General features: G+C 38.4%; 1 protein-coding gene across 3 annotated transcripts in view; it reads right to left on the bottom strand.

Moving 5' to 3' along the window:
* The window catches only part of HBS1L (HBS1 like translational GTPase), a 59,837-nt gene extending 41,287 nt beyond the window's left edge, over positions 1-18,550 (bottom strand). The window contains exons 1-5 of one of the 3 annotated variants that reach the window (XM_066179137.1): positions 18,421-18,550; positions 15,786-15,851; positions 13,876-14,013; positions 11,529-11,723; positions 6,208-10,874 (exon numbers count right to left, since the gene is read on the bottom strand). In XM_066179137.1, coding sequence (XP_066035234.1) covers positions 9,433-10,874; positions 11,529-11,723; positions 13,876-14,013; positions 15,786-15,851; positions 18,421-18,463 — 1,884 coding nt within the window. In that variant the 5' untranslated portion in view covers positions 18,464-18,550 and the 3' untranslated portion in view covers positions 6,208-9,432. The other 2 variants (XM_066179136.1, XM_066179138.1) reach the window with 2 other exon arrangements.
* Between the last annotated feature and the right edge of the window lie 421 nt (positions 18,551-18,971).

The raw sequence follows: 18,971 nt of genomic DNA, 5'->3' as shown, positions 1-18,971 counted from the left end.
TTCTGTTGTGTCTGATATGTACGTGCCATAATATACTAGACCATGCAACTAATGTGCTTTGTCAGAACTGTGAATCATCCACAATACTGCAGAAACACATCCAGAAGACTGTACAGAGGTTAACTTTGCACTGATGACACAAATTATCTAGGGAAGGTACAGTTATTTGTAGTGAAAGACAGCATGAACAGACATTGTGAAGTAATTTTGTTTTTAAAGCTTGCAGATTTACTCCATCCTGGCTTTTACTTTTTAACTTATTTTCTGAATTTTCCCAGGTTTCCAGTCAGCACTCAAGCTTCTTTTTACCAGTAGATAATGTATTTTCATCTGTTTCTTTTGCTCCCATTATTTTGGATTGGATATGCCACTTCCAACACTTAGATGTCTTACTAGTTTCTAGAGCGAAATGCATTAGTTTTCAACTGCAAAACATGCAGCATTCCCAATGTCAGCATTCCATGTCAGCATTCCCAACAGCCTCGCTTAGAGTACTCAAGCGCAAACTTCAGGTAGGATTTACAATCTTAAATTGATACATGATATCACTACAGCAGCAGTGATTCACTCATCCTTAAGACAGGATTTTCAAAAAAAATCTAACTTCAACCATACCTTCCTGACAAATCCAGCAATACCACCTGAGAATTTAGTAAATTCTTCACTTTTCCTTCTAAAGACACTGAGAAAACCAAGTGATAGTTGATCTTCACTGTGACCTGAATGGACTGAGATAGGACACTGTAAGAACAAGTAGAGCTACAGTTTCCCCAGGATCTCTGGTTCTTCTGGAATCCTAAAGTTCTAAAAAGGACACAATAATTTTTTAATTTCATCCAAGTTCTCTTAGCTTCCAAGCAAAATACCCAATTTTCATGCATGATACAGTCAACTACAGGAATGACTGACTTTGTACTGGTTTAGACTTTGTCCTCACAGAAGTAAATCAAACTAGTGTTAGAGGACCATAAAGGAAAACTCAGAAAAAGCCTGGAGTGTCACTTTTTCCAGTGTAGGTGTACAATATGTATGAGGAGAATCTCAAAAATGTATTTCAAAGGATTTTAAAAAGCTTTTCATGGCCGGTGACACATTTTTCCCTGAAATAAGCCACTTCCTTTCTAAAACCCACACAGTACCTCTGTGTCAAGATCCAGCAAGTTCACAAAGTCTGTGTATGTATTTTTCTTACCCAAAACACGGAAGTCTTAAATTCTCATTTACTTTCCACGATTTGAGATATACCATGTCAGATTTCAAGCATTTCCACTGAGAAAAGAACACATTTTCTTTCTCACAGACTGCATGCATAACATATCTGAGTATAATTAAGTACAACAGGTCCTCATCTCTATAGCAGGCATTTGAGAATTATCATCTACAGAAAAGTTACCACAGCCAACTGAAACTGGGAATAAAAACTTCTTCTGAGCTACCAATGTATAAATAATGCTTCTTCAAAGGAGCAAAATCAAAGCACCAGAGTCTGATATGATAAATGACAGTAAAACCTGATGAACTCTAAAGCTAATGAAAATATATTGTACATCACCATTAAACTTCAGAATGTTTGCTCTTCTTTGGAATTCTCCCTATAAATAAAATTCAAAAGTATCAGTTTGTCAGGTTTTGGTTGAGGTTTTTTTTGTCATTGAAGGCTCCCAACTTCATTTGCCCATTATCCACAACCAAAAGTGATAAAAGTTATCTGTTAAAGCCCAATAATCTGCATTCTCACTCTTTGCACTAGGAAGTAACTGCTATCACAATGTCCATCAGCAACATAAAAAGAAGACAAATAAGTATTTGTCCATGGCAAGAGAAACACCTATCATTCTGAACCAAAACCAAATCTTGTTGCCTTCAACTGAGTGAAAAGAAAGAGCTATTTGCATCAAGTCACATTGTGGTGATCTTTGTGTGATTTTTTCATTTTTAACTGCTACTGGTGTAAAACAAAAATTAAGGAAGATACTTATATGGGAGAGGCCAAAAAAAAAATCAGAAAATGAAAAGAAACATTAACAAAATGCAAGGTAAGCAGCTGCCAGTTTTATTTGTGCTTTTCTTGAAACTGCTTACACTGTATTAACAGTTACGTCAAAACCCTGAATACGTGCAGAATTAATAAAAAGAATAAGCCAAAAATACATGCCAGTGAAGAAATACCTGTTCCTCTATTAACATCTATTAACTGTTTCTCTATTAGAGAAAGAAAGTAGTAAAACCCAGTACCTACAAACCTAGGCTTAAATATGAGACATGTGCTCTATTCCTAGATTATCTGGCATGTCATGAGTAAGGCTTTTCAGCTTCCTGTGCCTTACTTTCAACTATGACTCTTTACCGTGAAGCTTGTTTCTTATTAAATATTTATAAAAATAGACCTGTTCTTGGTGCTATTCTTGAGAAATTATCATAAAACAAAATAGCCAGTGCCACAACAAAGACAACTCAACTCTAGATTCCTTGCTGCCCCAACAATAATCAAACCAACCAGACTCAGTTCACAGCGCTTTTTATTTCCTGCAAGGACTACACATTTACAGACATCTGACATCCTTCTTGTTCAAGCATCACTAAAATCAAAAATCTTAATGTCATAAAGTGGTTAACAATTCCGTTAATGTTGCCTGAAATGGAATAGAACTTTGCTCAATCACCAGTATCTGTTCTGCAACACTAACACAAACAAAAAGAAATGAAAACGTAGTTTAGCTAGGAAAAAAACATGCAGAAATGAAACAAAAATGTAGAAAATGCAGATCTTTTTCACTGAGGGTACCATTTTCATATAAATACTTTTTAGAAATTTTAATTTTAAGTAAGATTTCTCAGAGAACCCGTAAATACCAGCTACATTTCCTGAAACAAAAATCTTTGCTTGTCTTCACTATAGTGAGAACTTACTATAAGACTGTGTTTCAAATTGCAATCTCTGAATATCACTAATACTAGAACAAAGGACACCTGAGAAATGCTACACATATCAACAACATATGCCACCAGTCAAAAAAGAGAAGTCTGCATTAAGCTTTCATTCTATCATGTTACAGATAAAAGGACTCAAAATATCAAAATAATGTCTGTCTTCATCAGCGATTACATCCATACATTGACAAAATCACAAAATTACAGTATATTCTGAGTTGGAAGGGAGCCACAAGGACCACGTCCAGCTCCTAGCCCTGCACAGCACCATCACCATATGCCTGAGAGCACTGTTCAAACACCTCCTGAACTCTGTTAGGCTTGGTGCTGTGACCACTTTCCTGGGTAGCCTGTTCCAGTGCCCAACCACCCTCCAGGTGAAGAACCTTTTACAACTTAAACCTCCCCTGACACAACTTCAGGCCATTCCCTCGGGTCCGGTCACTGATGACCAGAGATCAATGTCTGCCCCTCCACCTCCCCTCATGAGGAAGCCGCAAATTGGGATGAGGTCTTCCCTCAGCCTCCTCCAGGCTGAGCAGACCAAGTGACCTCAGCTGCTCCTCATACAGCTTCCCCTCCTGGCCCTTCACCATCCTCATGGCCCTCCTTCGCATGCTCTCTAATCCTTTAATGCCGTTGCATTGTGGCACCCAAACCAGGCCCCAGCACCGCAGGTGAGGCCGTCCCAGTGCAGAGCAGAGCAGGACAATCCTCTCCCTTGCCTGACTGTGATGCTGTGCCTGATGCCCCCCAGGACAGGGTTGGCCCTCCTGGCTGCCAGGGCACTGCTGGCTCATGTTCAATTTGCCACTGACCAGGACCCTCAGGTCCCTTCCCGTGGCACTGCTTTGCAGCATCTCATTCCCCAGTCTGTACATACTTCCACAGTTGTCCCACCCCAGGTGGAGAATCTGACACTTTTCCCTTGCTGACCTTCACTTGGCTGGTGACTCCTCAACCCTCCAATTGAGGTCTCTCTGCAGGGCCTCCCTGCCCCCAAGGGAGTCAGCAGCTCCTCCCAGTTTTCCATCATCTGTGAACTCTTCCAACATCTGGGACACAGAGCTGGACGGGATAATGAGCAAGTCATTTATGAAGATGTTGAAGCACACAGCCAAGGATGGAGCCCCACTAGAGACGTCTGATGCCACCTCACTCACTATAAACATTTGTGCCAGATCCATGAGCCAGCTGTTCGCTCATCTCACAACGTGTTTATCCAGCTGTGTGCTGGACACTTTGTCCAGAAGGATCGTGTAAGAGACAGTATCAAAAGCTTTACTGATATCCAAAAAGATTACATCAACTGGATGTAATCAACTGGATTCCCTTGGTCAACTAGGCAGCCTACCTTGCCATAAAACAAAATCAGACAGGACTTTCCTCTCATGAAGCCATATTGGCTGTGACCACTGACTGTTGTCTCTCAGATGTTTTTCAATACCTCCCAGAATAATCTCCTCCATAACTTTATCAGCCACTGAAGTGAGATTGACAGGCCTGTAGTTTCTGGGGTCCTCCTTAATGCCCATCTTGAAAATCGGGACAATGCTCACTTAGCTTCCAGTCAGCTGGGACCTCACTGATGATGAGTAAATACTTCATGAGTAACTCTTCTCTAAATTCTCCATAATCTCATTATAAAAAGAGTAAAATATTTTTCACTATGCTTTCACCAGTCTAATTCTTAAGAAATGGTTCAAGGATTCTCTTTTAAATATCATTTTAATCTCTACAGACTACAACCATTTTACAGGTTCTAATCACTTTCTGGTCTTATTATTACCAGAATCTTACAGGACAGTGGGTTATTTTCTAAAGGAATCCTACTAACACTAAGCATACTAGTCAATTATTTAAGCAACAAACTACTGACACACCTCAGAAGTCACTGACAATTGTTTCTAATGGACCATTTTTAAGCAAGCAATGTAATGAATCTACAAACCAGATAAAGAACACTTCCATGATGATGCTAGACACTGATGAGCAGTTTCATATAGATTGCTCATTTCAAGAACCACCTAAAATCACAAACTGCAATTAGCTTTTACTTTTTGGTGAAATGGTGTAATTAAATAGACCACACAAAGGAGTAAATGCTGCATAATACAGTGATACTAAAATAAAGACCCATTCCCACTGAACTGCATTGAGATAGCCATTTGGGAAGATAAGACTGCACTTAAATAAATAAATAAATCAATCACCATTGGCTTTTTGTTTCCTCATATTGTTCTCCAGTGCAGATAGGGAACTTGGACTAATGACATTTGCTCATCATCTAATTAGAAATCTGGACGCAGTAAATTGAGCATAAAATTTAAGTCTATTAGCTGTCTATATTTCAAGAAAATTAAACAAAAAAAAACTCCATGTAAGATATCCATAAAAATTCAACTCAATTTCAAAAGGAAAAAAAAAAAAAAAAAAAAAAAAAGGAAGAAAAGAAAACAACCCTGAAGGAAAAAGAACTAACAACCCAAAACAACACAGAAGCACCCCCTTTCAGTATTTTAGGAAGTTTACCTTTACTACATGAATTAGAATGTTATGAAATATTTACTTGAAATACTGATCCATAATCAAACCTAATACAGAAACATTTTAAGAATTTGAGAAGTTGAGTACTTTGGATTTGAAAAAGATGTGATTGATTGTTTGTATAACCCTAGCCTACAGCTCTCGTATAAATGTAAACTACTGCCCTTGTATAATGGCACTGTAATAAACTACATATGATTCATAAAGAGCAATATCCTATCAAGACAAGCCACATCCTATCTTCATACAAATCTTTTGTCCAGATATTCATTTTCACACTAGTAGTTGTTGCTGTTTAACTTTTCGCAAAAGTACAGATTTTCGGAAACTGTTGATTAGAGAAAAATGTTTTTGAATGTCACAGTAAGGAAAGAGGGCAAAACACAAGACTGCAAAGACTATCTCCCTGCACCAATGAGTCTCTTAGAAATAACATTTTGAAATACTATTGTGCAACAGTTCTAGAAATTCAAGCAGCTTGCTGTATGAGAAATTTAAGATCTTGAGAACTGTCCAAATAGATTTTTTCCTTACTTTCTCCAAAGCAATCTTCTGTGCAAAGAATGCCCATGCAAACCTAGACAAGAATTGGAGTCTGTTTCCACAATAGATACAAACATTACAGAACATTCAACTCTATTTCTATCAGGTAAGTTAACAAGAAATTGTAATTAACTCAGTCCTTTAATAATATGCATTTTATTTACATACATAAAGCAACATCCAGAAGTCAATTTTGTATTAAAAATAGTCAGCAGCCATTTAAAAATTATGCGCAAAATAAATTTGATGTACTAAATGCCTTAGGAGTATACAGTAGTAAGTAGTATGTCTATGCAGTTTAATATTATCTTTTTCTGCATATACGCAAACACAGACAAGTATTTTGCAATGTTAATATGTGAATTCCAGAACAAGTAACACAATTAACCTCTATTAGCCAAAGACAGACAGTAGCTGCAAAATAAGGGGGGAGGAATTAAATACATAAATTTACAAAATAAGCCCACCGTGTCAAGCATAGAGGAGGCAGATTTAGTTTAGTAGAATTCTAACACTGATTATGCACAAACCCTTCAGTGCAAAGATCAAACACAGTTCTTACACAAAAATGCCACATACCATACCATGCAGTACTCTAACGCAATTAAAAACGTCCTTGATACCATAAACCTCACTCAGTAAAGAACTAAAGGAATAATTAAGGAAATCATTAAAATACCTGTTTAATTTAAAAAGCAAATACAGTGACACAATACTTCTTGTTTAGAAATACAAAATTATAAAATTGTCTAGGCATGAAAATAAATCTCTGCTGAAAATTAATTGGAATTCAGGTTTATCCACCACTTATGTACCTTCTCCAATGTTCAGCCTGTAGGTCTGTATTAATTCAAGGCTTACTTCAGATTCAGGATTGCAAACTGACAAAAAATCCCTCCCCTACTGTTTACACACTGAACAGCACATACTCCTTCTTCATGACCACTAACACCACAGTCAAACACCAATGAAAAAGTAATTATATATGAAAATCTAGCTACCTAACAAGATCCAAAGTTGTTTACTAAGGTAACAATCCCACAGCAAGAGCCATGGTAAACATACAGTGCTGATGCTCTTTGGCTTCAGTCACTTATTCAAGCTTTAACCTGCATGAAAACTATGCCAAAACTGAGCTTCAAGCACTACACATTGCCCCCTACTACTTGTCCCAATGGTATCCACAGGACCTATATTTAGCTGTATGTCCAGTTCATGCTCTAAAATTATTACAAATGCTAAGTTTTATGCAAGTAAGGGCAGCCAGGAGAATGAGAAAACAGACCAAAACCAAAGAGAAGCCAGACAGAGAAAATAAGAAAAGACTTAGATGGGAAAGCAAAGCTATTCAATTTTAAAAGACTCACATGTATTAGAAATCTCTACTGACATTAATTAAGGCCTCTGGAGTATTTGAAACACAGGAAAGCAAAATCACCTACAAATATAACAGGTATGGCAATGCCAAACTTTGCACTCATATTTTATGTTGAAAAATTAGAATTTATCTACTAGAAAAATACACACAATTTTGGGGAAAGTGAGCTTCAATTACAAACTCTGCTAATAGGACCCTTTGATCAGTTGGAATAACAGACTTGGATTTTTAAGCAGGGTAAGGTAAAGCTTGGACTAATTGCAGAAAAACAGAACACTGAAAAGCATTTCATATTCTTGACACAGTAGAATTTGCTATTATGACTAACCAATAAAACAACCAGTATTACAATCAGTATCCACTGGACTTCTATAGAAAGTCTTCTCAGAAAATCAATTATGCTCCTGCTAACGAACTTATTGGATTACAGTATGTACACTGGATTGCATTACTTAATCCTTTAAAGGAACTCAAATAGGTTGGGATAGATTAACACATCAACTGGAACACAAACACTGCAGCACTGTCATTATATAAAACTTTTATTAATTAGAGTAAGAAACATTAATTTCATTCACAAGGTCAAAGATCACACTGTTCTTAGTCCTAAATGACAAATGCATCAAGTAGACAAACAAGCAAAATATACAGACCATTAAATTTGTACCTGAGAGAACTGGAACATGTTTTGTTTTGTTTTATTGTATTTACAAACAAAATCGTAGTGCAACCTGAAGTCAGGAATAAACCTAAAGGTTTTGTCTTATTTTTGATGCAATATGCTCAACAAACATTAGATTAAAACTAGATGAAAGTCAGATCTACTGTTTCATACTAGCTGCCAAGTTTAGCATACGTGTATGAACACACATTTTTCTAGTTGCAGCAGTGTCTCTATTGAACTTATTGCTGTTCTGAATCTAAAATACTGACAATGACACTGGAAATATATTAGAGATCATAATAAGCATATACATGCAGCTACTAATTAACAGGGCACCATAGTAAGTCCAGAATGTTCTGATTTGGATCTTTCATCTAAAGATTCAAAGTAACAGCAATGGGTGCAAACAGCAGAAGAGAATGCATTTCCATTTCTAAAGGAAGTTTTCTTCAAAAGAGACAAGAGGCAGACATAAATAGCACTTAGGCTTTGCCTGAATTTTTTTTTTTCCATTGAGCAAAGACTCTCATGCTACAGTTGAAAGAACCAATATTTCAGTACCTCTCTGAAAGACTTGAGAATAAACAATAGAATCCTAGGGAAACTTCTTATGAAATACATGCAGCATGTACCTACAAAATTGCTGGTTTAAAATGCTGGATACCACATTTTGATTGCTAATTGGAGTCAGGGGGGCACAACAACAATTTAATTGCTTGCTCCCCTACAAATTTGGTCCTATCAAAAAATACACGTGTACTACCACAACCAGAGCTGTCAAAACCTGAGGTCCTTGAGGCTTTTGAAAACTAAAGGCATTTCTGTTGTAATAGTGTGATCAGTATAAAGACTGAATGACGACATTGACTGGAAACATCCATTACAAGACTGGCAGTTTAATAACATACCTTTATCAGAAAATCTAACCTTAAGAACACTTAATAAAACAGCTGTAATATAAACTGAGGTTCCTGCTCCCCAAACCATACACCATACAGTGAAAGTAAATTACTTTACAAAATAATAATTCACTGTTCTTTCCAATGAACTGTATCTTCAACACCTAGAGCAATATTTCAAGAAGTCCAATGGTGTTTACAGAATTTTGTATATGCAGTATCTGTATAGTAAAGTTCAAAGCTTTCCAAAAGTTAAAAATGTTAAACTGTCAGTGAAAATTATGCAAAAATTAAGATATTCAGTGCAACACTTTAAAAGTTCACATACAAATTTCTACCTATCGGCAAGAAATGTAATATGTCAATTAAAAAATTTTAAAAAAAATCAATTCTGGATCATAAATAGGTCCTATATAGTTTTTTTTAATATAATGCAATATCAACACTGATGCTTTTTTCTTCCCCCATCACTATCGTGTAAAAGCTTTTCTTTGGTTAGCTTTCACAATATCATCAGGAGATGCTGATTTGAAGTCAAATGGTGTTATGGCTATTGTAGGACCAGTTTCCTTGGGTTTTACATCTTGTACTTGTCTACTATATAGGAAAGTTTTGTGTATCCCAACTGTGCGCCGCTTATATGCTTTTGGAGGATAACGGAGGCACAAGGTTAAAGCAAAAGCTGAAGGTCTGGCACGCAGCGCCTTTATCCATGAAAGGGACAAATCCTGCCTTTTAAGACCGTGCCCTTTTTTGGGTTTTCTGTTTGTTTTGGCAAAACTAGAATACTTTCCTTGTTTTTCTTTTACAACTTTTGTTTCAGGACTTAAGATATTTGACTGTCCTCCTACACTCTTCTCTGTAGATACACCTGCATTTTTAACAAGGACACTTAAATCAATGTTGGTTCCTTGGGAGGGCCTCAATTCAATTACATCGCGCACAGGCAAGTCCATCCTTTGCTCGGTTTTATCTATTTCAATAGTCTCCGCTATTAAATCCGAGAGCGACAAATTCTCAACCTCCTTTACTGGAGAAACTTTAGAAAGGGCTAGAGAAGACAAAGATCCTGTTAGCTCTGGCATGCCACCTGAAGTTTGGGGTTGACTTACTAGTTGTGATAATGATGAGGTTCCCAAATTCCTATCAGTGAGACTTGCTGTTGACTGGGTGTAAAGATCAGCCAAAGAGTAACAGTGGCTAGTATTGCTTTCCTGGTGCTCCTGAAGCAAGTCAGCCAATGATGTACTTCCAGATCTTAACCCTGGCAAGGCAGCCATGTCTGAAGAGGGGTTTTCTTGCTTTCTACTTTGTGCAAGTGAAGAAAAATTTTCAAGAAGTTCATTCTTTTTATTTACAATATGACTGACTTCATTATCAAGAGCCAAGTTTCCTAAAGCACTTGCTAAACATGGAGGACTATAAAAATTTGCATTACTATTACGATCAGAAGTTTTTGAGGAAACAAGAGGAATGTCGTGTTCAGGACTCAGAGAATCACAAACCACATTCTGCATCAGCAAGGATTTCAAGTCCTGTGTTTCCTTGCATTTCAGTGAGTTACTTCCTATGCTAGAGTAAACATCTTGACTGTCAGGAACCAAGCTTAATGCATTAGCCCTTTCTGGTAGTTGCTTCTCTGCCCCTTTATTCACAGGTTCACAAAATGATCCTTTACATAAATCATCACTGAACGCAGATGACAGAACAAGTGAAGAGGATTGCAATCCTTTCTTTTCACATGAAGGTATATTGGATTTTTCAAAATTTGTACTTAAAGAATAAAGAGCTGAATCACTTTTGGCTGTCAAGTTTCCAAACCCAGGTTTGTTGATGTTGTCAGCAAAACTGTCTACTGCACAAGAAACATTGTCTGTATCAACACACATTTCTGGACAACAATGTAAGTCTCCTTACCTTACAATAGCCAATAATTTTCAGATGGAAGTCCAGTCACAATGAAATATCCCATTTTTTAAAAGTTGATAGCAGCAACAAAAAAAAAATCAAGAAACATGAAAAGGCATTTAATTACTAAGTGTCATCCAAAGGTAAGGAATGTTCTACAATTAAATTACAGGTATCTACTGAAATACATAATGAACTTTAAGAATCAGCAGAGGATGCCAGTAAAGACTACAACCAATTTAAGTACAAATCAAAATAAGAAAGCTACTGTACAGACACTACTAGAAAGGGAGATACTAGGGATGGGAGATGTCAGTTTACCAAATAAATAACAGAAGCACTAAAAATTTAAAGATGCTTTCTGAATTTAAGGACATGCTTTAATTCAGTTAAGTCATGTATTATAAATCAGAAACTACCATGAACTGCAGTGGTCGCAGCTTGAATTTAAACTGACACTGAGGTGTTATTTTGACTTCTAGCTCAAGAAAAGCTCTTTCCTTTAAATGTTTTAGAACACACACATAGTAAGTCAGTCTTAATATTTTCCAAGAAATGACTATTACAATGATCAATGGCATCACAGTTTGTAAAGCCCACATTAAACCGTTGATAGAAATTAATCACCTTGAATGTAAACAATTAAATATAAGTATACCTTTTGTAGTCTTTGCTAAAATCACAGCATCCTTATTCTTGGTCTTCATATTTTGCTTACTGCCTTGTGAAAGCACAAGATTCAAAGCCTTTTGTACATCAAAATTAGTATCCAGTACTGCTTGCACCATTGCTTGTTCTGGTATGGACTCTGCCAAAACTTCTCTCATTTGACCAAGGCATGAATTAAGACGAGCTGAAAGAAACACATTACTGTTACAAGCTGCCCAAAAATAAGTCTTCAATGGCCTAACCACTAGCAGCACAGCTCCGTTTAGTGAACAGAAGGGAAAAAATATTACAGTAAGGGTTAGAACCTTTAGAAATTAATTTCAATCTTATTTACTGCCCTGATAGGCTTTGCTCCCACACCCTGCAGAATATGTGACCTATTTCAGATATTGCAATAAAGAACATATTACTGACTCTTTATTAATCTAGGAAGTCGCAGTACTGAAATAATTTGACGCTGTACAATAACTACCTTCAATTCAGAAAAGACATACAAATCATCACCTTAAAATCATCCCAAGTGACACCGTAAGTCAATGCAGAGTCCCACTGAACAGCATATTTTAAGTGTGTGCAGATGCTACAATTAATACCCAAAGTAAAATAGCATTTTCAGGGTCCTCAGGCCTTAACAACTGAAAACCTGGATCAACACGTCAGGTTTCAAACTACCTGTGATCTTTACCTTATCTAAAACTGCAATATATTTTTGGCTGATAAAATCCATTTTCTTTGGAGAATATTTCTGCAACTACAATAAGCCTTTAAAAGATACTTGCTGCACAAGAAGAGAGTGAAAAGTCACCAGGTTGCCACTCATTGGAAGCCAAACAAACACTAAAGAGAAGAACAAAATCTCCCTGAAATCCCAGTTTCTACCAGTTCAGATTTTAGAAAACAGGAAGTGAAGAACAAGACGACTGCCACATATTTTTATTTGAACACCTCCTGAAAGATGTTTAAAGAAGTTTGCTTAAGGGAATTCACCATTACAGAATTTCAACCTCCACAAGGCTACTTATATTAGCACCCTTTACCTGTAATTCAAAGAGCCAGTGAATCTACCCCAGACATTTGCTCTGCAAAGTAAGTGTGAGCAGAGCAATGGTTGCCATTTTACTATCTAACACTCAACAAGAACAACCTTGTGAAACTCTTTGAAGCCACCAGTACACCAATAGCTACACCAATAATTTTGTATAAATGGCCAACACCACATACTGTATCAAACACAATAGGTCTTGTGAGACCACTGCTGTTTTCACAGTAGAAGTAGATATTCTGAGGTTTCTTTTACCTCTTTTTCTAGTCCAAAATGTTACTTTCCTCCTGCTCCAATACCAGGTCTTAACTGATTGAGTCTGTCACAAGCATTCTGCAAAGCCAGAGGACTGCATTGTCTAGATCACCTGTACCATTACAGTGGGTCATTCTTTCAAATTGCCCTCCATAGCTTTATCTCCTGCTGTAAAAATATGTATATTATTCCTCAATGTATCCTATTTAACCATATCTCTAAGCATTAGCTTAACTTCTACCAATTTACTTGACATAGAATCAAAATTCTTTCTAATTCACTGTTCTGAATTTTCTGCAACTTTTTCAAGTACCAAATTTCAACACACTTTACTCTGATCTTTTCAACATTTTAAAAATAACCCTGATTATTTCCGAAACATTAAAACCTATATTAACTATTAATACTTAGGAAAGAGACTTGTGAATTTTTTTCACAAAGCAAGTAATTAGGCAATTAGGCAGCAAGTTTAAGAAACAAAATCAAGTATTTTTCCCCAACCACTCAGCTCAGAACTCAGCTTGTAACGTGGAATTCACAGCTGTAAGACCGAATGGAAACATAAGTCTTACGAATTCAAAACAGGGTAAGAAAAGATTGTACAGAACATTGGCTACTCTTTCAAGGAAATGTGAGACTTTGAAAACCTCTTAAATACTGCTAATTGCTATAATTTGGAGTGCAAAACAAAAAGAAAACATTCTAACACTAATACTCAGTTTATAATATTCAAGAGTCAAGATTTGAGCTGACAGTACAGCTGTTCTGATGTCTCCACTTCACATAAAATCTCATTATTTCTAGTAAGAGACTAAGAACACATTTCAGTGAATGCAACCAAGCTACAACGAGTACACAAAAGGTAGTTAGGAACTTGAACAATGACCACTGAAGGTAGCTCCCTGAAGGGTACTGTTTTATAACAAGATTCCAAAATTGTAAGCAATGTCAGTCAAGTAAGAAGCATTAAATTAAGCCTGTTCTAGTAAATCTTTAATTCATGTAAGAGATTATTCTGATAGTGGTTTTCTATGATTACCTCTATCAACTTCAGTCAACTGATGAGTGGGTGTAAAACAATCAGCAGCAGCATCGGTACCTTCACAGCCATATTCTTCTTCTAATGGCTCAGCAAACGTGGCTGGTTTGTCTCGTCTGGAGTAAATAAATTGAGCTGCTGCATTAGATAAAACAAAGTATTAAAAAAAAGGCAATTGGTTTTTCCTCCTTTCTAAGCAAAACATAACTAAAGGTTAAATGAGTTAGGATGGTGAACTGGTTGCAGTGGTTTCAATGGGGTGGTGAGACACTAATGTAAAATAACTACTACATGAGGACTGCACAGAGCGTACAACAGCTCATGCTACAATATAAATAAGTTAGCACTACAGTGAAACTACAGGCTGGGCAATATCCTTGTATCCATAGAATGCAATAATTCTGCACAGCTCATCATTACAAAAAAAGATTATGCTTCAGGTTTGAAAAACAATATTTTCCATACAAATCTACGGCCTAATGTCTTTAGAACCTTACACAACCATTTTTAAACTCAGTTTAAAATTTAGTAAGTTAGCATGAAATTAACATTGCTGTTACAGTATGTGACTATTAAATCACCGATAAGAATTTAACATAGCTGAACACATCCTTTCTTTCTTGGAATTTCATTAGAAATACAGCCCATGAGTAAAAACACATATTCACACAGAACTTTAAATAAGTGCATGGTTTCACTCTGATTTAGCAACATTAAGGCACATTCAGATAAAACTCCTTGCTGAACAAGAGCCCCAGACATTATACTGTTTCAGAAATGTGTAAAGCATAATGTAAACAAACTGCCTTAGGCCATGTAATATTCTCCCCAGCTCTGAAATCCATACTGAAAGCAGGTGTATATCCAGAAGCAGCAACTCTTAGCAACTGTTTCCCAAATGCATACACACCATTTCATATTCAATCATCACAACTGAAACAACTACTAAGATTGTTATACAATCTGGATCACTTTATTTTATAATTGAAGCTTCCACACAGAGAGTTCTTAGGAAAATTACTGTGCACAGGCAGGGATTAATCTTGCTATTTATCAGTCTATACTCAAGCAAAAAAATATACATTGCACATTTTCCTCACTGAAATCAACAGCATGGGAGAGGATCAGAGTTTTAAAGACCTAATTATCTCAAGTTCCTGTGGCCATAGGTCACACACTACATCACAGTCACAGTGGATCAGATCCAAACCAGTTACCCTGCAGTAGCACAGCTTCATGTCAACACCAGCTGTACTGTTTCTAGGGCCTACTCAGCCCTAAAAGCACTGCCACCAAATGTGGGGAAACCCTAAACTGATAATCTTGCCAGAGACTTGACTGGAGAACACAAGCTAATGGTTCTACAGCCAGGCTGAATCCAGACGGGCTGAGCAACTCCAATTACACCTTACCTGAGCACACAGACAGCGCTATTTTTAAACCTGCTTTGCAACACTGCAAATGCTGGGAGGCTGATTAGCACCACTGATTAGTGATCCTGCATGAGGGGACCAGCACTGCAACCCAGTGAGGAGACTCCCTGCCCCACATCCACTCAAAGTTGCATAGATAGAAGACATTCACTACCAGATGCACAGTAACAACTGTGCAGCCCAGGTAGATCCTCCTAACCATATGAAAAGATGCCAAATGGTTCAAGATTATCAACACATTCCCACAGAGCAGATTTTCACACTACCAAGTACATTCCAACCATCTGGGATAATATACGTGTAGGACTCAAGATGTGGCCAGTTGTCCAATGCCTGACAATACATAACCAACTCTACCAGGATTATGGCCACTAGGCACTTGTCCAAAGTGTCACTAGCTTTAAAAATTTCTTTTAATTTAGAAATAAATATCAGAACAGGTATCAATGAACAATATTTGTAATTATTTGAACTAACCTGTTGAAGGAGAAATGCAATAATCATCTTCTACTGATTGGCCATACACATCATCATCTTCAAAGTCTATGAAGCAAGAACAGCAAGATTAATCTGCAGTTTCTAAATAATATTATAATTTAAAGCATAGGTTTTTCACAAGGTTTTATGAAATAATGCATTTCCTGTATTCCAGAAGTACAGTTAGGTTCTGTTTATTTACCTAGGTAAAAAGTAATCTTCTGAGTTCCAATAATAGACTTTTACTACAATAATATAATTTAAGGTTTAATACTTTATTCATTATGCTGAAAATTTTCAAGAGCTACCATACTTCATACCTCCTCCATCGGCATCTCCTTTGCCCTCACAGACTAAACCCAACTTTCTACAGTTCCACAAATCTTTACCCATGGCACTTCTCTTGATATTTTTACTTGACTTCTCAGACTCCATCCAGACAGAGAGTTCAATTACAATTTCTACTCCAACAGCTCAGGATCAGCATTTCTACTCCATTCCTATGCATTTCTCACCTTTCTTCTCTATTTTATGCTCACATCCATCCACCTTTCAAATGAAGTTCAGCAAGGCAAAAAAACCAATTCACAATTCCCTTTGAATATACAAAATTGTTTCAGGTAAAAAGTAAGTATCTTATACACTTAAAGATAAAAATATTCTTTCCTCATTAAAAAAAAAAAAAAAAAAAAAAGGCACCAAGAAATACAAAGAGTAAATTAGGTACCTTTCCCGCCAAGAACTAATCCTGGTATTATGTCAATCTTTAAAAAAATAGTGCAATTTTTATTAAGTAAAAAAGAAATACATTTAAAAAGTAACAAACTATTATTAAAGACACTACTGCACTTGGCAGTTTCAGAAGTAACATCTATTCTTATTTTTTTAAAAGACAGACCACATCATGCACTGACCATAAAATTAGCATTTAAAAATTACATAAATTAGAGAACATGGAGTAGAAGCTACTGAAGCATTCCAGGTGTTTTGCCAAGATATTTGGATATGGAATATCACATTTGGTTATGATCACAATAAGGAAAGGGGGGAAAATGGAACATGGTAAAATAAAGGCCAGAAGATCTAAGGCCTCAGAAGTCTTCCTATGAAAGGAAACCAAAAAAACTGTAAATATTTAGTTTAGAAATGTGACTCATATTTGGGCATTACAGAAGCACATGCAGCATAAAAATAACACATGGCGTTTAATAGAGAAGAAGACAAAAAGTCTTTTTCCTTTGGGCCACAAATGATTCCATGTGCCTACAGAAGAAACACATGTTACATATGTTACAAGGGTGAAACCTGACCTATAACCTCACAGTCATGTTCCCAACAGCAACTTAATGACTACAGCAAATTACTGTGTATCTCAGCAAACTCATTGCAAGAGAGTCTGATGACTGTACAAATATTGAAATTAACCCCATGGATTGCACACTCAACTCTTCAGAAGCCAGAGACTCAGCTAAAATCAACATTTCAACCAGTCTGTGATGAAAAATGGTATCCAGAAGATGAAAAATCAAGCTGTAAAAATCCCAATCTAGTTCAAGATTTTGCCTATATTAGCCAAATTTACACCAGCAGAAACTGCAAGGTGAGAACGCACAGGCAGCACAACTTTCAATAAATACCAAGATCGGAGTGCAAAACCCAATTTGTACAACTATAATACATAAAAACTGCGTAGTCTGTTCGCTCAACAGAAGACTAGAGGCGGGCTGAAGCATTTCTTGCATTTTTTTTAACAGTCTGACAAAGTGAAGCAACAAAATTGCTGCTCTCTTACCAAAGGCTTCTTTAAAATATCGCTATGAACTGAAGTGTGTCCACTTCTTCACAGCCCAAGCCAACAAAAATAAAGACTTTGAGGGTGAAAAAAAGACTCTGATTCACAGTTTGCCTAGGTTAATGGGGCCAGGGCACAACAAAAGCTGCAGTACTGCAGGTACAAGCCAAGTTCTTATGGTAAGAATTCCTTCATTCCACGCAAGAATCTTAAGTAAAATGAGACAGGTGCCTGAAAAAGAGATTATTCCCTAAATGCACAACTCCATCTTTTAAGAATTACATTTCTTCCTCAAGTAACAGCTGTTGACTCCTATCTATTAACATCAGCAACACTTTGCTACAGTTCGGCCGTGAATACAATTATTTAAGCTTTTCAAGGCGGATGGGTTCAACCGTACCGAGGCTTTTTACAAGTCAGTGTCGGTACTAAAAAGCGGAGTCAATCTGGGCAGCTCAAAGCAATGCAAGTAGAAGCCAGCTGTGGCCTGGCTCTCCCCGCGTGGAAGCTCCCCGGAGGCACCGGCAGCGGGAGGAGGTCCCGGCCGGCAGAGCGGCCACGTGTGCCCGACCCTCCCCACTCGGGCGGGAACGGACCGGGAACGGGGCGGGGAGAGGCCTCGCCCGGAGCCCCGTCCAACCCCCGCCGAGGGGAGGTGAGGGGGCGGCTTTTCCCCTCCCACCGCCCCTGACAGCCCCCCGGGCCCTCCCCTGCCCCCGCCACACCCTCCTGCCCGCGGCCACCCGGACGTGAGGCCCGGCCGAGGACAGGGGGCACGGGCCGGCGGCAGCTGCGGCGGGCCCCGGAGCTCCGCCACCAGCGCCTGCTCGCCATAACCGCTACCTTCATCGTAGTTATATCCTCGGACGTTCCTGTGCCGGGACATGACGGCGGCGGCGGCGGCCTCGCTCGCCCGCCCGCGGTGGCGCTGGCGCGGCCGGCCTAGGTCGCCATGTTGAAGTCCGGCGGCGCCTGGCGGAATACCCTCTTGCGCAGGCGCGCGGGGCGCCGCTTCCGCTCTGCTGCGGTGCTGGGCATGCGCGCGGCCCGTCCCGCCTGGCTGGCGCGCTGGCTGGGGCCGGCGGGGCGCGCGGGACCGGGGGCGGGGCCTGGAGGCGCTCGCGCCCCGGCCGCGCGCCGGGCCCGGCTGACGGAGGGGGCGGGAGCGCTCCGGGGGCGGCTGGAGATGGCACTTGGAGCTGGGGGGTGGCTGTCGTGGTGGCGACCAGCCCAAGTTCGGCCTCGATAATCTCGGAGGCCTCTTGCAAGCTGAGTAAACGTTGCTGTGGTTCTCCAGGGTCTAGTAGCATGGAGTTTATCTGTAGTAGCTCTCTCTTTAGTAATGCGAATTACAAGGAAAAGCTAGATATGAGATGCCCATTTTCTGTCAATGA

This window comes from Chamaea fasciata, unplaced genomic scaffold (assembly GCF_029207755.1).
Source record: "Chamaea fasciata isolate MVZ Bird 193981 ecotype frontalis unplaced genomic scaffold, bChaFas1.0.hap1 SCAF_3, whole genome shotgun sequence".
NCBI classification, from domain to species: domain Eukaryota; kingdom Metazoa; phylum Chordata; class Aves; order Passeriformes; family Sylviidae; genus Chamaea; species Chamaea fasciata.
The sequence above is the reverse complement of the archived record's forward strand: the minus strand, read 5'-3'. Positions and strand labels throughout refer to the sequence as shown.